We start from the raw sequence: 24,332 nt of genomic DNA, 5'->3' as shown, positions 1-24,332 counted from the left end.
ACTGGTTCTGCTGTTGTTCAGAGTTAAAGATGACAGGACCAATGGGGTCTCAATATACTTCTTTTTTTTTACTAATCTGATGTTTCACTGAAGAAACAATTTATCATCCATAATATTAAATACCTCGCTGGCACTTTATAGGTAGGAGCCTCTTTGAAAACACAGCTCTGTGTGAAGTTTGGTCTTTAAAAAGAATTAACTTTTAACTTTTAACTTTTAATCACGACTAATGGATTTCAAAATGTGCGATTAATTAGTTAATTTTTTTTAATCGATTGACAGCCCTAATATATATATATATATTATAGTGGTTGGCAAATTGTATTATCAGTGTGGGGAAAAGTACAGCAACTGTTGTACTGCGGTCTACCATTACTGAAGCTGCAACAGAAAAGCAGTCTGTTTTTTTATTCATCTGTCACATTTGACTTGCTGATGTTGCATGTGTATGACAGCTGATATGTAAATGGCATGAGCCGCACAATGCTCTAAAAAACTGTTCTAAGTAAAATGATTTCTTGATAATTTTTCAAATTATTAGTTATTAGTTTCGCTGTAAAATTCCACAAAAAGGAAAAAGTGTTCCACTTTTATTATCAGACAAACCACAATAAATGATGTAGGGTCACATTTCCTGTTACCCTCAAAGAAGTATAATCTATCAAGATGCTCCATCATTCAAAGCAGATTAACCAAAAATCTGACTTCCAAAAGTTTGACTCTTGACCTTTTTTACTTTAAATTGTGAAGTAGATCAAAGTCTCACCGGTTAAATAAAAAAATGGGCCCACTGCTCTTGCTCCACGAGCTGACGTTTAGCGCATCAACAAGTGCAATGTCACGATCCAGATTCCACAAATGCCTATGACTCAGCATTTAATAAGATAGCTGGACACTTAAGGAAATGATCTCACTCTGAAGCTATTATAATTCAGCTTTTCAAATGCTTTACAGGTTCCTGAGTCACTTGTTGGGCTGATCAATACAAGCTACTTGTGTAATTGATGAAATCCAAGCGCCACAGTCATCAGCACATGGAAACCCCCAGAACAGATAATTGGCTCACTTTATTGTTCCAAATCACCAGGTGGTTCAATATGAGCTATCCTCTAAAATCTCTCACAACGTTACTAAAAAATACACAGAGTTCATTTAACTTATTCCTCGTGAAATACCTTGTAGCAACCTAAAAACCACACAAGAAGGCCAGGAACCTTACATTTCTTGGTAAAGCCCTGAAAGATGTTCATCAATTTAGGAGGATGAAAAGATTTAAGTGAAGTATTTACTTTCTTTTTTAATTCGGAAATTACATTTCTTCTTTCCCACTTTTAAAACGGCCTCTGACAAGTCTGCTAACACTGTTTTCTTCTTTTTTTTAATAGTTACAGTCGAACAGATGCAGATTCTTTTCTTTCCCCTTTTTACATCAGCATGACTATTTTGCAATGGTGGAATGAAACAAACCACTTTCACTCAAGTGCTGTATAATTATGTTCTAATCAAAGTGCTTTTATTACCCTTCCATGCTGCTTTATATTCATACTACGAGAGAGATATAACCTTTTCAGAGGATTCCAATACAAATACTAACATACTGTTAAGCATGCCTGAGAAACATATTGAATAAGTCCAAATATATAGTATGTTGAATGCAGTATGCTGAAAATACCAGGATGTCTTACATTTATGCAAGTCAGCATGCTTTTCTGGCTATTCTGAGCCTCAATTCTCTGCACAGCGGAAATAAGAGCCACAGGGTAAAAGTTCAAGATACAATGTCATGATGCAGTCTTATGCCCCAACTGGATGCAACAACAAATATGTGATTTAGAAAGCAGGGATTGCACTTTGTACTTCACATTTCTTTGACACCATTTGTTACTTGACAAATTAAGATTTCACACAGATATCTAGATATTCAGATAAAGTTAGCCCCATGTCGATCAACTAAATAATTAATTTTCCACTCACACATTAAATTAAATCAGCAATAAGAGTGTAATCACAAATAATAGGACACCCAATGGCCATGTTTTTACAGAAAGTACTCTTTTAAAAATAATTTAAATATATATTGCACATGCTTACATAATGTTTTTTACATTCTCATTGCAGGACTAAGAGAGTATTTTAAGTGTTATCATTACATCAAAGTACAGGATGAGAATACTTCCTATAGCACTTATATCTTGAAAGCACAGTGTGACTTACATTTCTCACACCTTTTACAATTTTAACAGCACAACAACATCTTTACAAAAGCTCCCATGTGATTGCATTCCCAGAATAATTATGACTTGTCTGCTTGAGCTTTTATTGATATTGAATGCTTTGCAGCTCGTTGCTGGCTAATAAAGCATGTAATGTTCAGAGAGCACAGAAAGAGGCCCTTCCTCAGTCATGTCGAAGCCATTTGACTCTTTTCATTCTCTCGTAAAGGAAGACGCATGTCACCAGCGAGGTGTTCAGAAACCCAGGGAGAGTTTGACTGATCATAACCTTCACCAGCAAATCAAAGACATGGGACATGACCTTTGGTTGCGGGGTCAGGTTACTGCACTTCTTTGTGCAGCACACGAGTACCTGTGCTTGAATCCAGCATGGGACCTTTGTCTCCATAATAATAAAAATAATGGATTCCAATTGTAAGGCACTCTTAATCCAAGAATCTCAGAGTGCCAAATCTACGCTTCCCAGTATTTTCCTGTGTCTCTCCACTGCGTGTCGAGTTCAAGACAAAGTAACTATACATATGTCCACTCTCTTGATACTCTGTCTCATATATTTAATTTGTTAAACACTATCTTATGTTGGCATTAAAAAGGCACAGTACCCAACTGGAGTTGTGGATTTGTGATAGTCACAAATGTGTTGGCCATCTACATGTCTGTCGACGAGTAATCCAGGTACTTTACATTAATCTATAGGTTTTATAATTCGTACCTTTATTCATCCTCCAGAGTCAAAAGTCTCTTGTGGTCTGACAGTGTGGCGAGTCCCCAAGAGTGACTTCTGAACCCAGATTGATCCCGCAGAGCCCCAAAAAGCTTCAAGGCCCCGTTCTGGTATGAGGTGGCAGAACAGCGGGGAGAACCCTGAGGAGAACATCTCTGTGTCCTGTTGGCTCTTCTACTCAGTGGAAAGCACCTCGGAGGCGGATCGAAACCAACCCCCAGGGAAAATGACTTTGTGTCGGGGTGGAGGCTGACATTCACTCCTCGCATCGTCTTATTGTCTTGTATGTGTTTTCTGGGGGACCAGGACTCCACCGACACCTCGAGAAGCTCAAGTTGAACCCAGAGAGGGAAAACAATGTGGGTTGGACAAGAGGGAGATGAAACAGAAGCTGATGTACTCATCAAGCCTGCCCTCTAGTGGCGGTCCTACAGAAACACAGACAAAAGAAAAACATCCAGCCAGGATCTCTTTCTCTCTTCACAACAAGAGGGCATTAAATATATTTTTTTAAATTAAATTAAATCTAGCAACTGTGCACAAAATACTTTTAAAATTAAATTATAGTCTTCATACATCCTTTCTCCAAAATGTTAGTTAATCTGTAACTGTAAAGGTTCGCTGTGTGGATCTGTAGACCTGCTCCACTCATTAACAGCTGTTCATCTTTTATTTTGAAAAGCTCCACCTCTCTGAGGTACAGCGCCACTATATGTTTTCAAAAATGCTTTTGGCCAGGTGGTCAACGCATTGAGAATTAGATGTGTTATGTTTAGCCACTTTTGCTGATGACTGAAAGTGACAACGTATTGTGGTGTAAGTAAAGTTTTGATGTACGTGTACTATGATGCCACGATTGCATTCAACTCGACTACATTTTGTATAAGATTTCCTCTCAAAACTGCTCAGATTCCTTTAAATAACCATATGAGGCCCAAATAGGTAAAAGTATTATTATTTTATGAAAAGAAGATAAAAAGATATATATATATATATATCAGTGGCGGGCCGTGGGCCTGGGGCCTGGGCCTTCAGTGAGGTCCTACACAGTCCCACCCGAATTAATCCACCTCTTATTACTATCATTATGATGCCATGGTTCTAGACCAGGGCTGCTCAATACGTCGATCGGACCTACCGGTCGATCGCGGCGTAGTATTGGTAGATCGCATGACATTAAAAAAAATTGGCCCGCCCCCGTCATTTTCTCTATAGCACGTCTTTGTTCATTTATTAAACTAAACAGCCGTCTGATGTTGATCGTATCTACACCACAGCATGTCATTTCTCTCGGCTCTCCGTCTCGCGCGCTGCAGAATGCGCGCATCGGGACAGAGAAAAAGAAGAAGAAAAAAGTCACTTGCACTAGTTTGTTCACTAAACAGGGCATTGTCGCACCCAAAGCAGTTTCACCGTGATGATAAAGACACATAACTATTCACTCAAAATAAAAGAAAGAAAACAAATAATTTGCAACATAGGCTATTTGCCATTTTATTTTGTGCCAAACATACAGACACATTTAATAAAAAATAGAATGCATTGTATGCCTACTCACCAAAGACTGATTATTTGAACACAAAATCCATCCTTCTTTCTTTCCTCAAGAAGACTTCAACAATGACTCTGTTGTACAGTCTATCAAATTCAGTTTCCTAGTTCTGAGGTTCTGCATTTACCTGCCCATAGGCCCCGCCTCTCAATATTGGTAATCCAATCAAAAGACCTGCAGCACTCCGCCTGCTAGCTGCCTCCTGTGCCGGTTCCGGGGCCTTCTAGAAGGCCTAGAGGAGCCAACTCTAAAGCTGATTGGTTGACACAACATTGTCATTCCCATTCACTTGAAGCTAACAGCGCCCGCAATGTTGATTCTGAAGGCCTAAGGGCAGATTTTAGCCCCCTGGCAACACACGATGGCTGAATATGATTGGATAAAAGATCTAACATAATTACCAGCCCTCCAAATCTCAACCTGGGGCTGGCAGCAGCGCAACCAAGAGGAACGCTATGAAATTAAGAGAATAACTCTTACTCTGGGAAATAATTGAATACATATTTGTGGGAAAATATATTTAGAAAAAAATATATATTCTGATGATGTTTAGGGCCAGCAGAGAAGGCCTTGCTGGCCCTGACGGCCCGCCACTGATATATATATATATATATCTGTACTTCCAATACAGTTAGCTGATAAACACTTTTACTTGTAATGGAATATTTTTGGATTGGCGTTCTTCAAAATAGTATTTGAATACCTATTAATGTAATAATCAAGATCCATGTTTGTGTCCTGTAGTATATGGTAAAATGTAATGTAAATTAATGTTTACTGTGTTTATTTGGACATATTTCCTAAAATGTTGATGAGTTTAGTGTTTGTGGAGTCTGTAGAGACATATTACAGTCTGCACCTGTAGTTAAGGCATGCTTGAACAAAGAGAACAATGGAGCATCACTTTTCTAACTGTAATGGAGTGGACAGTACATTACCCACATTAAGTGTTTCTTGGTATTGCTGTTTCCCCCCTCCTTTAACTTTATACTCCCCTCCCAGTCTTTTATTGACTTTCTCTTGCTGTCATCCTCCACTCCCTCACACTGCATTTCTCACCCTCATGTCATCCCTCCCCCTCTTGAGTATGTCTCCTCTCCACACGTTGTTTCACAGAAAAACCAGAGCTGTCACGACATGCTGAGCAAAGTCTAATTCCCACATGGGCCGAGTCCCAGGGTGTGGCTCTCTGGGTGTGTGCATGTCGTAAATGTATGACTCACATCTGTGTGTTGTTGATTAACTGTGCTCCTCTGTAAGACTGTGTGTGTGTGTGTGTTGTAAAACCAAATATGAGTCTAAGTACAAACACTGAATTGCATTCATGTTGCAACTGGATTTTTTTGCCCAGCCTGACATATTTGAATAACCAATTCAAATTTGCATATTTGGATCGGTTTAGAAACACGAGTACATTTCTGGTGGTTATACATATATATGCTTTTACAATGGCCCTTGAAGAATGTGATCATATTCATGGCCTAATAAAGACGTGGAGATAAGAATATGAAACACATAAATAACAATATATGCACGTTATACTTTCCACCTTCTCCCTCTCCATCCCTACAGACATAAACATTAACACTGTGGTGTGAAATAAATCTGAAAATGTAACTGCTTCAAAAAAAAAAAAAAAACTTTTATTGCATTAAAAAAACACAAACTACCTAAATTCATACTACAGCAGAGAAACAGCCAAGTGATTTCCAGAAGTGGGTGAATATTAATAACACATTCTCTATAGTACATTATATACCCTTAGTGATTTGTTTCTAAAAAAGCTGGCATTTAGAGATTCATGTTAAAAAGTAAAAGCGTGTTATTTTTCCCCTGACCTTCACCTGCCTGAATCAACTCAGATTCACAATTCAAACAAATTAGTTATTCACAGAGCAATTTACTGCATAAATAACTTGCAGGACTCCAAGTCATGATGGGTTATGGACGTTGACTCTTAATTGAATATTCCAATGATCTTTTCCTTTAGAACGCCTTCATGTAATAAAAACAATATAACTAGGTCTGGTTTGGGCAATAATTTGGGTCTGGCATGGAGGGAAATGTAACTGTTGACAGTGATTAAACAGTCAGTAAAACAGACTGATCAGTTGGATAGGACATTCATAAACACAACACCAAAGAAGCTAAGGCACCGGTTTTACACACAGTATGTCAGCAGATTGGACACCTTGGTCTCAGCGCCTCATCAAACCAGCAGTTAGCCAAAAGAGCATCAAATCTAATGAGGGATAGAGCAAAATACATAATTAATCCCTCTTTTAATCTCACAAAAAGTCTTCTCTCTGGATGCTCTCTACTTAGACGTGAAAAAGGAGATTTAGAGTTAATATTGGTCCCTTTAATACAACATTTTGACAGGTTGTTTTCTAAATTTGCACGAGAGAATTTGCTTCCAGTCTAAAGTGACAGAGGTGAGACAACTGCAGTCAAGTCAATAAAATGTCACACGCTGCGTCTACTCAACAAGTGTATGATTAGTGCTCAGAACAGATGCAAAGACAGCACGGCAAACTCCCACAGCTAAACCCTTTGGTAGTAAGTAAGTATATAAAATGCTGGAGACAGCAGATAAGAATTATCCAAAAATAATAAATCATGAAAACGCAACTGTTAAACCACATTTCCATACGGGTAGATTACATTCATCTTCCGACGCCAAGCCTTTTCTTCCCTTCTTACCGCACGCACAACCACATACAGCGTAAAAGACACATTGAAGAACTGAGAAAAACTAATTGTAACACATGGGACAAAACCAATTTATGATTAATAAGTCATTTTGCACCCTGTGCAAGTTTTAGTACAAACTCATCTTCTACCAAGGTCGTTATAAAATAAAATCAGGCTAAAGCTATACTTTACACATGATTAATTCCCTTAGGTTAAGTGCACTTCGGTGATCTTCCATTGACAATTACTGGAAAAAAGTCCATGTAAAATGAGTCTCACTCAAATGCAGAATGGCAAAAAACTTTTTCTTTTGCGTTCTATGAAGACTTATAAATGAAGGTTTGTACATTAAAGCAGATGAGACATCCAATGACAGTCCAATTCCAGTTAGAAGCGCCCCTTGCGTCGGACTGCCGAGCCAAATCTAACTGAACTGAACTGAGCCATCGTGGATCTTTGGTGAAATGGTACAGTGTACTAATGTTCATTGGCCAGCGCCGATCCAGCTCAGAGTGGAAATGTCTGTTAGTGGGTGGGGGAGGGGTGCAGGCTTAGTATTTAGGCGGAGGAATAGAGGTATTTGGTCTTGGCCAGACCGGTCAGCTCATCCTCGTAGCGCGGCAGGCAGCAGAAGAGGACGGCGCAGCCGATGCAGAGGATGGTGGCTCCCCAGCCGAAGCCGTAGGCCCAGGTGTAGTAGTAGTGGCCCTCGAAGAGTTCCTCGTTGAATTTGACGGGGTAGATGATGAGAGCGATGATCTGGATAACCACTGCAGGGCGACAAAGAGAGGTGTCAGCTGGTCAGCCGGTTGGCCGAATATACGCCGACACCAACAGCATGGTGTGGGAAATACCTTCACGAGAGCGTGCAAGAGTTACGTCAACCTAACGATATCTGTGACGGCGAGTCAGTCGGAGCAGGGAACAGCGATTTGTCTTGTGATGCACTTTTCTGGAACAGTAGCTCTTTATGCCCTCAAGTAAAGGCATGGCAGTGACTCAGGTGTGATACTTCCTCCCAACACAAACGGTTTTATTCATCATAAATGATTATGAAACACCCCGTGAAGAACAACATCTGTTGTGTTGTGCCCTGCGAGACCAGGAGAACGATACTAGAGACCTGAGGAGGAGTTAAAGGACCGTAGTGAAATTGTTTTAGCCCATTTGTAACTTGTACTTAACACCAACGCTCACTATTACAATGCATATTAGTGGATTTAACTATTCAGAGTGCATTTTCCTGCCATTGCTTTAAGTTCATGTTAAGATGAAGATGAAGTATGAAGAGAGGTATTCAGCACAGCAATCCTGGTTTTAATACTTGAAATTTAAGGGATCGGTGCAAAACAAAAGTAGTGAATGAAAATCATATTTTACTATCAAAATCACTCGTACCGCCTGGAAAAACTCTTAACCATCTCTTCATGAATATAAAACATTTTATTTATATAGATTTTCTTTTAAAGCACTAGAAAATAGAAAACGTTTACAAAGATAATTAAATAAACAAAATGAGCACAGGAAAAGAAAAAAAAAGAAAAAACAAACTGAAAAGTCATCAAATAAATAAAATATCAGAAAAGTGATTTTAAAAAGAAAAGTGGGGTTTTAAAAGTGATTTAAACTACTTAAAAATACAAGAAAAACAAAAAAAAGTGTCCAGACACAATTTTATTCTGAATTCTAGCGGAGACCCCAAACTTATCAAAGATACAACCCATGACATCTGGTTGAGGGTTTGAAATTAATAAGTGCAGTTCAATGATCTTAGATTATTTAAATGGTCCAATAATTGTTGTGCCGCTGAGAGGAAAGCACGAATCTAATTATTCTTTCCTAATCTTTCTCCTTGTGCCAACATTCTCTGGAGCTGCAGCAGTTTAAAACACATTTAGAACAGACATCACAGTTCTTGTGAATTATGACATTAAGTCAGTTTCACCCGTCAGTGAACAGCCGTATGAGTCATTGTGTGCGTGTCTTTGTCTGGCTCCGCCCCTTTCTCCTGCTCAGACTCTTGGTGGGGTGAGTCAGTCACATCAGCTTCCAGCTGTTCCCCTGCTCACACCGAAACATCGCCCGTCCATCCTTCTGCAGCAGAACACCTCCTCTACTCCCTTTGTCACACATCACCAAATTCAAGCTTTCTAAAAGGAAGCTTCAATTTTTTACTCCTCTGTCTCTCATAACCTCAGTCTCCCTCTGCCTCGCCTTGATGGCTCACACTCCCTTAACAACTTTTCAATTACTTTTAGTATTAATTTGTCAAATTTAATGGAAATCTCTATTTAAAAAATAAATCTTATTCAGCGAGACCATGATCATGACATGGCACTAAACTCCGGACCACAAGGTCTTGTAAATGCATTTTAATTTAAAAAAATGCTATTAGTTTAGTGATTGGTCCTTTTTCCATGTAGTCAGGCAGCCCAAGTATTACAGCATTACTTTATTCTCTCAAAGTAAGATTAAAATATGTCCAAGTTCTTGCTGAAGTGTACAATGTTTGCATGCGTGAGTATCTTACCAACAATAATCAGCATCGCTCCAATGAGCGGCAGGAGAGAGAGGTTGAGCGTGCAGCACAGAGCCAAACAGGAGATGATGAAGGCGATGATGAGGATGATGAGGCCGATGATCATCAGAGCAGCCACTGCCTGGGCCCAAGCTGAGGAAACACAAACAAGCACACGAGTTAGCTACATGTTCACAAATGGAAATACGATTAAAAACCTGGTAAAGTCTGGAATTTAGGAATGTAACCCTTTTATAGTTTGATGTTACTTCCTGTATTAGTATGATGTTTTTAACAGTTTAACAGCGAGAGATGCAAGAAGGCTTCTTTTTGTTCTTCGAGTAGTATCACAACATCGGCACACCCTGAACACCACTTTCTCTCGCTTTGTCACCCGGCGGTGTTCTGCAGAAATCTTTTATTAAAATGGAACTCGTCGTACCGAAAGTCTCAGACGCAGGCCACTCCCACTTTGTACAAACCATACGACGCAACATAATAATTATAAACGCGTTCCAGTGGAAGTTGCTGCCGAGTGAAAAAGAAGCTTTTGTCGTGTATAATAATCTCTGTGAGGAAAACATGTCATTCCTCTTTCATAAATGTTCTCAACAGTTTTAAATGTACAACCTGTCGACGCATTAAGCTTTAAACATGTAGGGAAAATATCATCAGACAAATTGTCTATTAATCAAACAAACACACTAATGCAGATCATTGTGTTATGCAATAAGACTACAGCCAAGTCAACGGAGTACATTCTCAACATGCAGTTACACCCGATACGTTGTTAGGCCAACACCCTCAATTATTCACCCTCCGTGTGTTCAGGTCATTCCCGACCTGCCTCAGCCTGAATCGTTGCTCTCACCGTGCACACACAGACACACACCAGACCAGTTCGACTGGTTTCATTTCACCCCGATGAAGACGCAGTAAAAGCTCCTCAAAGCGGTCATGAAATCACAAAGTTACTTTGTGATTCGGTGTCGTAGGTAAACTCCAGCAAAACACGGCAAAAAAAATTCCACTGTGGATTGTTTTAAGCATCCCTCTTCCAGGTTAGATTGTCCATCAATACAACATGTAAATGATGTCGGCCTTTCCTACAAAACATGAACGCAACAAAATGGCGTTATGGCCCAGAATGATCATCATGGAAATCATGTATGTGGTTCATAAAAAAATATTTCCTCCATGAAACTGTGCACAACAATCTGAACAGGAGGAAACCACACCAAACTAATCTAGATGGAAGTAAACAGCACTTCAAGCGGGAGGAAAATATGTATCTGGGATTTTGGGGTTGAACCCTTTTGCAACATAAGGTTGTTCTAACAAAAATAAAACTAGCAAAGAAAATAATTTTCTTTGCATTGCAGCATTCTGTGGTTTTGTGACACTGTGGAGTAATTCATTATCTGCGCATTTATAATATAATTTGAGCTTTTTTAGAATGTGTAACATGCGAGCATTACTTCCTCAAACCATAAAGTTAAAATGAAACAAAGACAGAAAAGTGCTCAACTTGTTGTCGTCATATATTGCATACTTCATGTACGACTGTGTTATCATGTTTTGTCTTCATGTTTCTATTTTCGGGGACATTCTGCACTTACATTCAACGCCATGCAGCTGTTCAACGTCTGTTTTCCTCTTCTGATCAAAACTTAAAGATATCAGGCTGCACGCCTTCATTTTCAAACTGGGACTATAAACACGCGGGAACGTGATCTCGAATGCAGCTTCACTAAAAGGCTTCTACGAATTCAACAAAGCAAAAAGCACAGCGAGTCTCCCGCGTGGCCTCGGGCATGAGAAGTGTGATTGTTCTACAACTGGGGAGTGTTTTTTGGGGTGAAAACATTCTGCCCAGTTTGAGCAAAAACAACATTAATCAGACCTGAAGGAAAAAAAATGTCTCTTTCCCTGCGCTTTCCTAGTTTATATTCATACAAAAACCTTTCAGTTTACAATCATGACTGGAAGTCAAAGGTGCTAGAAAGTGAGTGATGTCAATTCATGTAAAATAAATATATTACTTGAAGTTTTGGATATTAATATGGATATATGGCACAAGTGTTGTCTTTTCCTGGTTTTAAAGGCTGCATTGCTGTGACATGAGGGGATTTTTCTGAATACGGTTTTGGTTTTTGCATATGAAGTCAATAAATCACCATTACTGATGATTATCCAACAAATATCTCATTAATATTCTGTTAAAGCACCAATAGCCGACAATATTGTTGCATCTATTAGAGTTTTTGTTTTTTCTCTATATCGCCCAGCCCTGGGTGAGTAGAAACTCTAAATTCTCCTATAAAAAAGGCGCAATGTAGTTTTCAGGGTCAGGGTTCAAAAGGTTGAATTGGCTAAATGATAATCCACTAGTAGTAGTTTTTCCAGTAAAAATGCCAAATATAATTTGTTGTGTCCTACATGACAGTAAACTGCATATCTTTGAGATAAAAGGAATCAGAAGACACTGACATTTTCTAGACAAAACTAGTAAGAAAATAACTCGCAGATTAATTGATGGAAAATAATAGTTGGTTGCACACTTGTAATTTAATACTGAATATATATTGTTTGACATTAGTACAGTTTCAGGAAATTAAATTGAAAAACCGTTAATGGATACAATGCAGACTGGAATGTCGGTTTTCAGCCAATCCAGTAATTAAAAATCAATGCGTTTCATTGCATTTATGTAAAAATACTAAACAAATCAAATGTTGCTAAAAAGCCGTCAAACTGGCACTTCTTTAGAATACTGGTTGATCGGTATTTATCGTCACATCGCCCTTCCCTTCAGCTATGACTCATTTTAACTGGTAATTGTCTACGTTTCAGGCTTTTGACCAAACCATGAAACATGTTTACTCCTGTAGTTCACAGGAGAGCTGCTGCTTGCACTCAAATACGGGGAGTGGGTTTAGTCCGATGCCAATATTCACTGCTGCTTTTTGTCATGTTTGTTTCCTCCGGCTTCAGTTCCCCAACATATCCCCACAAGTATTTAGACCAGAACTGTAACTCAAGAACGTTCAGAGGAACCTCACGGCAAAAATCTATCAGAGGTTCTCTGGCAGCGGTTGAACCGCTTCAGTCAGAACAACTCGCTCTGAAGCTCCAAATGAGGCCAGAAGCGCAATGAAAAAACACTTCTTAGATAAAAACTTTTGTGTTGTAACCTCTTTAGTTCCCACTCATAATTGCCAAGACGGAGTGAAGAAAGTGAAAGGTCTGGACTACGTCAAACCAACACAAGCACACGATAAGACACAAACAGACAGAGGTGGGATTTGGAAGCTCCATCTAGTTTAGACAAGTTCACACGGATGAGGTCACCAACAACGATGAAAACGATCATTTTCTGTCATGAACCGAGAGGACGTTGCACCAGGGCTTCTTTTCCTCTGTTTCTCATCACTTTCTTTAATAATCTTGAAATTATTTAAAAACAGCACTAAATTACAATTATAATACGAGTCAAAAGGAGATGTCCGACAAACAGTCCGAAAACACCAACAAGTTATTATAAAAGCATAGAATTCAAATATGTGCCGTTTAAACGCACACAAAAAAAAATCATAAAATAGCCAAATGTTCTTTTGGAAATCAATAACTAATCATTGCAGCCCCTCATTGCACCATGTTAGATAACTGATTTCATAATGATGAGCTTGTCAGAGGTTAACCGAGGCTCCCGTCCCCTTTAGGAGATTCTCGCGGTTGGGATTCGACAGGTTACGTCGTAGTGACTAAAAACGATGTTCATAGCCGCTTTAAAACTTGAGGAATGCCGCTCATTGAAGCTCCTACGGAGGTATTCACGCCATCGACCACGTCTCCATATGGAGCTTAGTGCCGTTTAGCTTCTCTCGTCGACTTCCACTGGAGTCTGATAAAAGCTACAGTGCCGTCTTTGTTGCTGCGAGTGGGTGTGGAATAACACAAATACAACCTGAGGAGGAGGAGAGAGTGAGAGAAAAGAAGTCTGCTGTGTTCACAGTTATTGTTCAACACACTTTCAGAGTGCGTAAGAGTGTCAGTGATTTTTCGGTGTTTTCGGTTGGACCCCTGCACTGGAGGAAAATCTCATTAACACTTCGTCTATGAATATCCATATCTGTGTTATCACGTCTGACAGACATCTTTAAATCTTCTTCGCATCCGCTTTTTCAGGAGAGTATAGGTCACAAACAAAATTTCTCATATTCTAAATCTGCCCGAGGTGTTGTTGTTTTTTCAGGAACAACAACAGACATCTGGGATGTTTTTTTTTTATTGTTAGTGGTTTTATTAGAATGAGTTGTTCTCGTAAGAATAGAGCTGTGATAGTGTTGTATTGATGTCAGCGAGGTGAATCATAAGCAGCTGTAGGAGCAGCATAGTGTTCTGCATTCTTGCCTCTAGAAACAATAGTTGTATAAAGTAAAGCAGGAACACAGCGACGACGGGAACACTTCCTGAGTCAGTCTGCTGGCAGGCTGGGCATCTGCTGCCAGTCAGTTTCGCAAGATGTTATCCAGAGTGTTATTAAATCAATCTGTAATGACATTGATCTGCAGCTCATATTGGTTCCCTGTATAATAGAATCAGATTAAAGAAGAAATTGTGCAGTATTTCCTGGCCCGGGTTGTTTCTTTAGGGGAAGAAACCGGTTTCAGAGCCGCCATTGGAGGCCTTTAGACCTTGTTAGTGAAAGTATTTTGGACCGACAGACAGGTGTCATATTAAATCATGTTCTAGAATTGTATTTCCCCACAAATGGTTCACTCCTCAATATGAGGTGGGGGGACCTCTCGTTGTTTTGCTTCTTTAAAAGGGTTTTTTTTCTGGTTTTCCACCATGGAGCCGTGATGCTTTTGAGGGCCTGAGAGAATGTATCATGGACTACACGAGTGAACTTTAAAAAAAAAAAGGAGGCACGCCTAAATTAACTTGAACAAAAAGGCTGTCATGTTTTATTTACAGCCTGAAACCTCCCTCCTGCCTACGGTATTTTCTCAAACTGGGGAAGATAAATAAATTAAAAAAAGTTAAGGCCAAAGTTCAGTCCGGCTGACTGAGTGAGAGTTGGAGGCCTCATTCTCCCCCCTCGCCCCCCCTTCCGCCGGGAGTTTGGGGTTGCATTCAGAGGTCGAGTCCTTCAAGTTACACGGTGTGAATGTTGACTTTCACACCCCAGCGACACACACACACACACACACACACACACACACACACACACACACACACACACACCACGTCATGTCCCTCGCTGTGTTATCTCGCGCTCACTTCCCTCCATTCGCTGTCGTCCTATTGTTCAGCGGGACCTGTATCGTGTGCAAATGGAGAAGAAGGCGGCGGCGGCGGCCACTTACTATAGTCCATGAGCGACCTGCAGTCCCAAGTGTCGTTCCTGCCGCGGCACTCTTCCCACATACTGGTGTAGTGGGATTTGCCCTCCTCGTCCTCGACCCATCCCGACGTGGCCGCGATGGCGATAATGTCAAAAATAATGGCGAAGAGCAGCAGCAGGGGCACGATCCACCTGCACCGAGGGTAGGCGATCCCGCAGCGAAACATGACCGAGGATTTGTAGGTTTTGAGAGAGGGAGCGCGAGCTGATCCGTCGGATTGTAGAGCGTCCTGTGCGTCTTTGCGCAGAGAGTGTGTCTGTCAATAGGTGCGGACAGCCTTCCTGATTAATAAAAAAAGAAAAGCCCCACCCGAGTGTGTCATGCAACCTGTTTCGGGACCTGAAGGGCTGGGCTTGTCCGTGCTGGAGGAGCTGAATCAGGCCCAGCCCCGTTCACTGTGTCATATTACAGTCGGGAGAGAAGAAGAAAAAACTGCAACTGTCGAGGCGCCAGTTTAACCTGATTTCTGACTCTCCAAGCAACACTTTAGTAATATTTCTAAACTTGGTTGATTCTTTAATGTTTGGGATTTGAACAGGTGGCTATGGAGCGGGCAGTGAGTGGGCGGGGTATGAGAGGAAAGGTAGAAAAGAAGATAAATTAGAAAGTAGGTGAGTGCAGCATAAAGTGACCACAAGAGGGCATCCCAGCGCACTCTAACAAGGAAACTGATAGTTAAGTTATAGAAACAGATACATATTGGATTTTTCCAGTTCTCTCTTTACAATAAAGAATCAGAGAGGTTCTTCACTAAATAAATCAGAGATATTGACTTGTTCCTGTCAAGGTTCAATACCAACATGGCTATTTGATCCTTTCAAATAAATAAGTTAGTTTTTGTCCTGGAGGTATTTACATTTTTGTGATACTTTAATATATTGATTCTATAATTTCTTGTAGTTACTGTTATTGATTCACTTTTAATGCAGTTGTCTCAGCCTCGTCACCTTTTTAAATGTGGGTTGAATAAAATAATACAAAATATGTGGGTGGTCTCCCTCTCATTGGGTAAATTAAAGAAAAGTAAAGAAAGAAAGTAACACAAATTAAATCATTTTAAGCTGCTTACACTGCTATTTGCAGACACAAAACACTTTACCCACCAATACATGTTTTAGTTTAATTATTCTTTATTTTATTTGTCACAATACATTTTATAGTTTTTATTTATGTTGGCTTATATAGTGGTTAGTGGCTTTTGTGGGTGTTAAGACTCTGATGTCCACCATGGGGAGACAGTGGTCTGTGTTTGTAGATGTAGAGAATACAATCAGTCAATGTTCATTTTTTTAAATGTGGATTTTAATTGGAATATTGAGAGAAGCGACTGTGAGATGAACTCTTGTTTTAGGTGTCAGTTGAGAAGTGCAAACATGCTCACATCATTTATTCTTCACATAAACCGTCAAAATACACAGTTTGAGTTGAAGTTGCAAACCAGAGAGTTGTAATACTGATTCTTTGGCATTATAAAGCCAATATTAATCAGCTTTAAAAGGGCAAGTAGTGCAAATAACTCTAACTGAGTTGATTACCTGAGTGAAATGTCAAGTCGCGTCTCTTTATTTGAAATGATATTAGATAATAAATCTGTTGACTCGTAAATACAATATTTCTCCTTTAAAAAAAAAAACTAAAGGGCAAATACAGAATAACGCAAGTTATTTTGGAAAAATAATATCCTTATACAAATATAAAAAAGAAAAAACATAATTCATGGCCTTCCTGATCCAGTGCTGATAAGATGTCTTCATCCTGTCTGGGTTAACTCAATCTCAGCTTCAGTCATCACTTTATGTCATCCAGTATATCTCTCTAACTTCCTGTCTTCCTGTGGTCCCTGTGGTCACTTCCGCTCAACAAGAAGCTGTGCATCACACTTTAAAACATCTGCCCTTCCTTACCGAAACAGAAGCCTGGCTCCACTTACTGTAGGTGCTGGCACAGCGGGTGCTCAGTATTGTGCTCAGTAATGTTCACATGTAATATTTATTTGACTGATCCCCCACATTTTTTTTCTCCCTTCCTTATCTGAAGTGAGGGTGGAAAAGGATAGAAGGTTTCGTATGCTGTACACATTGCAAAGCCCTCTGAGGAGGATGTGTTATTTGTGCTATTGGGCTAGATATAAAAAATAAAACTGAATTTTTTGTTCGGTTCCCTCCTTTTCCTCTGTCTCCCATCTATATTTCCCTGATTCCGCGTTACAATCGGAACAATAAGTACGTATATAAAACTAGTAAGTAATCCATGGCTTTAAAGGGCAAGTCACACATATAACTCAAACTTTGAGTCATCAAAGGGAAATTATAGGAACAAAATACCATGAAATAGTTTGGTAAAAAAATTTCTCCATTCAAATCATATACTAATAACAGAATGTATGTCCAGTGCTGATAAGGTGGATTTTTTCAAACTAGCAACTAACATTGGATGCTTTGGCAATATATTCTAACTTCCTGTCCGGGTTCAGATAAGGAAACACTCTCTCAAGCTCAGCTTCAGTCAACACTTCATGTCCCTTTCCTAATGTGCCCCCTAAGGCCTTGAACCCTGAACCCTCAGGGACTTACTGACGGCACCCGGCGTGAGAGACTGTAAGGCTTTGAAATGGTGTAAATACAAAATGGGACAAAGTCAAACAATATTGTGTTGAATTCTGGGTATTTCTTTAAACTTTTTAACTGCTTTATCTGAATGTCTTCCAGGCTCCTTCCTCACAAAATGAGAGGTAATTTTAAAGTATATTGTGAGAAGAAAACAGAAAGCAAGCATTGCCTTCTCTTCCTCCTCCAATTGCAGTTCTTACCAGTCCGGTGTGACTGTACAGATGCGAGAGTAACATCTCTCGGGCTCCCGGAGAGGACTCGTCAAACACACGGGACGGCGCTGTCCCGGTCGGCTCTACTGCGGAAGTCCTGGCATAAAATAACCAACCTGTACAAGTTCAGTATGACCACCAGGAAGTTCTTGATGGCAAAGAACACCAGCATCTGGTGGAAGACGTCAAAATAGGTCATAACGGTGAGCCTGACCGCCAGGAAAGGCCCGTCTTGGATGAACAAGGCCTCCACGATGCTCCACATGTCCGTGCTGTGCTTAGATAAGAGCGACACCTCCTTGGCCCCCTGCTCGCCATCACAATCTGGTTTGGAGTTCACCACTTTGAAAAGAAAAAAAGACAGAAAAACAGGACTTCAGAGACTAAATATCGTCTATCGTAACGATTTCTTGGTTTAGTTGTTTTAACCTGGATTTAACATTAGCTGCTGATTTTGTACCTTTTTTTTGTTGAGGATTTGAGGATTGAAGATTGTGGCTGCAGGAGTTTATCTTGTTTCTAGACAGCTACAAGTCTGTGTTGTGTCTGCCTTGGTTCTGTGTACCAGCAGACAGCATGTGGCTGGTGTTGTTATCATTGGTGAGCTTGTGTATTGGTAATCAGGGCAGAATGTGATCGTGAAGACAACGTAGCGGGAACTAAAGCAGAAGTGATTTTTACGGAGTACTCTGCCAGGTGTTTATGTGTGTGGACGTATTTAGTAAAGAAATAGCGTCACAAGCGTGCAAGATGCGGTCACCGAGCTTTACAAGTGTGTAGTGGAGATCAAAGTGAATGGCGAGTTTGAAGATGGGTGTGGTCGGAGATGGGCAATTTTGGGATTAAGTGTCTTGCTCGATGACACATCGACATGAGCCAGTAAAGCCTGGGACCGAATCGCCGATCCTCTGATTATTTTCAATGTAATTTGTTTATTTTAAAGGGACAGTACAAACCAATCAACAGTACAACTGTAATTGAGCCAGAGTTAGCCAGAGAGGCTAGTTTTCATCTGCCGTCCGTGGACAGATTTTTTTAAGGCAGCCTGAAATTACAACATTTCCAATAACATAATGCAACTAAGATTATGGACAAAAACAATTTCACCTATAAGCAAAAGAAAAGTGTGCCTACAGTATGAGCACATATATATCACTGAGGCACATAACATACATCAACACTGAACAAGACAAATGCACATAAACACCAAACAAGCAAGCAGGACAGACGGTACATTAATGCTGCACACCTGATTGGCAACAAGACATTCCTTAAGGCTATGTTTTAATGTTTTCTACATGGTTGTTGTGCGTATGTCTGATGGCAAAGCATTCCACGAGTTGGCTGAATTCACAGAAAATGCAGATTTGGTAAAAGAGCTCGACCCATGTGAGATAACACAATCACCTCTTGAAGCAGATCGAGTGTGTCTGCCACTTTGAGTGTGTTGTTTGATAAAATCACTCAGTGGAGGCGGAGCCATACCATGTCAAATTTAAAAAACCAGACACACATTAGTGAATGTAATGAGGTTCTCCAAACAGAAGATGTTGTGCGTGGTGAGGATATTGCAGTGATGGTGACTTTTTGTTTTTTTTATCAAGTGTTTTTAGAGCTCGTTTATGGAGAATATGGATAGATTTTAATGTTGTGCTGCTGGCTCGTGCCGAGCCGGTTAAGCAGTGGTTAGATGGGGAGAATCATTGCATTGAAATATTGTTTTTCAGCCTGCATCATTATACTGTCATGTTTATATATTTAAAATTCATTTAGTTAAATTGTAAAACCTTTGACACATGTTTTACATGCTTTATAAAAAAGATATTATAATCAATAACACATCCTAAATATGTATACTCTGACACTAGCTGTAGCCGCTCACCAGCAACATAAACATCTGGCTCCGGTGACACGCTGCAAGCCCTCTTTGTGAAGAACATAAAACGGATTGAAAGATGACCCCGCTCACCGCCGAGCCACAGCGTCATTAGTAACCACAACAGAACCCTCTGAGTGCTCTCAGTGAATAATGATGGTAAAGCTACACATAGAGGTATCACTAGGAAGAATCTCAACATCCATTTGTACATTGTTTAATGTTGGTTTATGAATAATTGAGATCATTAGTGGGCTTGTCATTTCCGAGAACAAAGTAACGCTGTTTCTTATCACATCATAACTTTCTTTCTTTTTGTCTTTCATTAAAAACTATCTTTTGCAAATATGGATGCAGAGTGGTGTATACACATTTACAAGTAAAAGATAATTAAGGGGGTGCCGGGGTTGCTTTTCTTTTTGTTTGTTTTATTTTTTGGGGTTATGTATGTGTGTTTATATGTATTCATGTGTATTTGTTTCATGTTAATATGTCTAAACGAATCAAAAAATGAAATAAGTTGCTGAAAGACTTTGTCTGAAAAGGGCTGATTCTTCTTATCTTTAGATCTGAAGACGTGGTTAGTCCAAAGCTATTTAGGTAATGGACGCGTGTTGCTGGATTTCCTCCTAAAGACAGCCAACATTTCTACAATAAAAATAAATACAGCCTTCCTGTTTGTGTTTTTTTTTTAAACTCTATGTCTGAAAGTAGGGACTTTACCATGGTTCACGAAGAGAAAACTGATTTTTGAGTAATAATATGACAAAGCTGACTGAGGAGCCAAACTGCTTTTAACTGTTTACTTAAAGCACCGGCCTGGACGCTGCTGACTAAACACATTGTTTGGATTGTCTCACACTGACAAGAGTTTATGTACAACAGTACACGGCTGTAACTGCTTAATAGGCACCAAAGTTATTTGTTTCAGACAAAAGCACACACTGACCAGCCAGATGGAGCGGGAACTGCAGCATGCTCCAAGACCACACAGCTAAGATGATGTAGACCAGCTGAGGACTGTTCTCTCTGGAAAAGACACATAGCATATACATATATACATAAGTCAATGGGAAGCTGCTTTTTACTTGTTATTGCATTGATGTAACGTCATGGGGACACAGATTATGTACAGTTGCCCTAAAAGTGTCTGAGTTCCCACCTTTGTGTCTGTTGTTTAAACATGAGTGCGTGAACATACTTCTATGCAATGCATGATTAGCCACTCACTTGACATCTGACAGCGTCTCACTAGTAAATTCGAGGATGTCTGCTGCAGTGCCAACAAAAATGAGCAGAAGCTGCGAGAGCTCATCACGCGTGACTCCGCCTCCCAGCGGGAGGAGCCACTTCCCCACGATGAGGAGGAGGAGCAGGATCTGATGAAGAGCCAGGATCCAGTCGTTGGAACACACAGTCGTTAACACCTGGTTCAATTTCTGGAAAAGGAGGAGAGATTGAGAGTTCTTTCGTTGTCAGTAACTTCTTGGTTTGCATCCTTCAACATGCAGCTGGCTCACAGCTCTGTGACGCTGCCAGTTAATGGTCAATATTATTGTAGATATTTAGATTTGAAACTTTAAAACTTCTACATCTTGCATTCTAAGGTTTTTCTCAGATCTGTCTCTCTCTTTATCTGAAAGTGAAGCAAAAAGACAGCTCTTCAGTGACATGTGTGTTGTTCTTTATATAAATGCTTCCATTGATACTGTTTCCACATACTATTTCACTAGTTTGTCTGAGAGTGGTTTTCTTACTATTTAAGATGTTGCAAGTGTGTTGTGTGTATTTCTGTTTCCCCTGACCCGTTTTTCATCTATGTGCTGCTTTTAGGGTAAACATTATCAGTCTCTTGTCATATACTAGTGATATTCAGTGTTTTTTAAAAGCAATTTCACCTCTTAAGTCTTGCTACTTTACATTATCGCTGGCTGAACCCAGGAACAAGATGAAACCACAAATGTTCTCCTAGCTCCTGATCGAACTATGTCATGTATTGGTCTTCTAGTTATAAAACATTGAAGCAGCATTTTCTTTGGCGTATTGTCCATGCAGAACAAATGTTTGAACACATTATTAATGGTCATTTATCCTGTTAATTATACAATACCTTGACATTTTAAGTTCTGGACATTGCGCTGCATTTGGCTATTAAATCTATGAATGTAAGTGTTTTTCTTTTCTGCATTCCTTCCAAAACGGCAATCTGGGAATCTGACCAAAAGCTCCACTCCTAAGAGAGTAATAAGTCTCAAGGATCCCATACGACTACACCTGTGCTGGCTTGTCATCAGATTTAGGATTTAGATAACCACCTCTCACAAACAGAGGATTATATACTCATTGCCACTATAGAGGGGTGTTGGAGTAAAAAATAAAGGATAAAAGAAAAGTTCCTTTTTTTAAATGTTACATACAATTTAAAGCAAATTGTGTCATTTAAGAGCATTAGTCATAGTTGACCAATCATCTTCATTTAGATATTGGCTCTTTGTATATGATTTTTTTATTTGTTATAATAAAAACTAAATATCTTGCAGAAAACTAAAATCAAGTGACTGCAAAAGAGGGATAGTAACTATATATTTTTTTTGACACATTAAAATCTGCAACTTGGATATAACAAGTCATTATGAGTGATGTTTCAAGCACACTGCTCTTCATCTGAACAATAAGCATTGTTAAGAAGATTGGAAACATGTCCATGTTGAAGTAATAGTTCAACATTAGCGAGTGAGCAATTTCTTGAGAAATCCCCCACCCCCGTAGCTTCAACAGCTCTTCGTGAGTGTCATTGCCCTACACATTGTGCATAATCCAGTCTGCAATGGATATATATGTCATCGTCATCCCCAAAAAATAACCAGATTATCTTTCTTACACTTGTTCATTTCAGTTCTGCAGGTATATCATAAAATAGAGTATATTAGTACAGCCTATACGAGGAAAGTGACGCTGTATGAATGTGTGCCACGCTTACCTCCAGGTAGTTATGGGATGTGAGGTTTCCGGTCTCATTCAGAGTGATTATATTACGCAGATTGTCCCACGAGTTGAGCTTTCTGCACTGAAAATCATTGAAAGAGGATTTTTAGTTCTTATACTTTGCCTCCGGTTAAAAATGTAAAGCGGAAAAAAAAAAGTAGAATATCAATAAAACTGCAGATACACCCAAAAACATCTGTCATTAATGACATGTTTTTTTTAAAGTGTGTTTGTTTCTGGCGTGGAGTACCTGAGAGACGTTGACTTTCTCATTCTGGTTGTGGAGCTCCAGGATCCAGATGGAGGGAATAATGCTGATGAGAAACAGAAAGATGGCCGGAGAAAACCTGCAAGACAACCAAAAAACCTCCATCAACACAACTTCAAAAAAATGGAGATACACACCTCAATGTTGTCCTCAAAAGTCACACACCAGGAATTCTTTTGAAATTGTAAAGCCTGGTTATAAATATTACAATTGTTTAGAGCTAAAACGATTAGTCAACTGAAGGGGGATGTTAGGGGGTACCATCCCATTGTCACCGTTACAGACCTCCACCCGTTAACAATAGCAGCAGCAGGGGGGACAACCAGGATGCAGAGTATTTAGGGCGGTGGGGAAGGGATGACAAAAGCAACAACTATTCATATGTTATACTCTAAATATATTCAGCATAGAAAATATCATGAAACCAGGTTGTTAAGATTAGTTTTAAAGACACACACACACACACACACACGCACACACATAATCTTCCATTAGGCTACGTTCCAGTAAAGTTGCACCCTCAGCATAAAAAGCTATATCATTTTACACACACTTACATGCATGCACCTCGTCTTACCATTTATAATCTTTTCCCCTTCGACTCTTAAGCGTTATTATCATTTCAACGACCAGCGGCAGAAAGAGGATGGTGAGGAGCCAGTAGTTGGGCTCCTGCTTCACCCATGTCACCCTCCAGACGCTGACCAGAGAGACGATGAGAAATAACGCTCTCGTGGTAATCGCACAAATTAACTTGTAAAGGCACATCTGGCTGCCGGTTGACGGTAAGTATCGTGCACCGCAGATACCGTCCCCGTTATTCCCGAAAAGGTTAATATCCCAGTGGTGACTGCGTCAACTGTGATGGAGACAACATGTGGAACGTAGTCTTTTTTTGGACAAAGTCCCCAACGTTTAAGCCACGCCCACAAGGGAGGGGCCTATTCATTTTTACCTGACAGAGGGACGACTGTGAGGCGCTGCAGAGCTCAGGAGGCTGCTGTTAACACGTGAAGAAGCGAGGTGTCTCAAAGAGATCATTCAGAATCATTCAATGGTTTATGAATGGCAACATGAGCACAGGATGTGCAGGAGAGGGCAGCAGCGCATCATCTGTTCGTTCATCAGGCGTACGTGCTCTTCATCTGCTGTCGGTACTGTAATTTACGACTTTAAATTGTACCTTGAAGTAGAATGACTGCTGCTGCCCGTGTCCAATGCAATGCTGATTTATTTCTGCGAAGTCACG

At 39.9% G+C, this 24,332-nt stretch overlaps 2 protein-coding genes across 2 annotated transcripts; both read right to left on the bottom strand.

Annotated features, from left to right (window-relative positions):
- Positions 1-4,424: 4,424 nt before the first annotated feature.
- perp (p53 apoptosis effector related to pmp22) lies at positions 4,425-15,466 on the bottom strand. The gene is made up of 3 exons (XM_056436014.1): positions 15,095-15,466; positions 9,735-9,875; positions 4,425-7,974 (listed from the first exon to the last, which is right to left on the bottom strand). Exons 1-3 carry the CDS (start codon positions 15,297-15,299, stop codon positions 7,763-7,765), a joined length of 558 nt encoding a protein of 185 aa, XP_056291989.1. The 5' UTR covers positions 15,300-15,466; the 3' UTR covers positions 4,425-7,762.
- A 775-nt stretch (positions 15,467-16,241) lies between these two features.
- Positions 16,242-23,890, bottom strand: LOC130207161 (transmembrane protein 26-like). Its single transcript, XM_056435639.1, has 6 exons — positions 23,661-23,890; positions 23,066-23,162; positions 22,811-22,897; positions 21,061-21,269; positions 20,780-20,859; positions 16,242-18,296 (listed from the first exon to the last, which is right to left on the bottom strand). Exons 1-6 carry the CDS (start codon positions 23,849-23,851, stop codon positions 18,004-18,006), a joined length of 957 nt encoding a protein of 318 aa, XP_056291614.1. The 5' UTR covers positions 23,852-23,890; the 3' UTR covers positions 16,242-18,003.
- Positions 23,891-24,332: the final 442 nt, after the last annotated feature.

The sequence above is a fragment of the Pseudoliparis swirei genome, chromosome 17 (genome assembly GCF_029220125.1).
Source record: "Pseudoliparis swirei isolate HS2019 ecotype Mariana Trench chromosome 17, NWPU_hadal_v1, whole genome shotgun sequence".
In the NCBI taxonomy this organism is placed as follows: domain Eukaryota; kingdom Metazoa; phylum Chordata; class Actinopteri; order Perciformes; family Liparidae; genus Pseudoliparis; species Pseudoliparis swirei.
The sequence above is the reverse complement of the archived record's forward strand: the minus strand, read 5'-3'. Positions and strand labels throughout refer to the sequence as shown.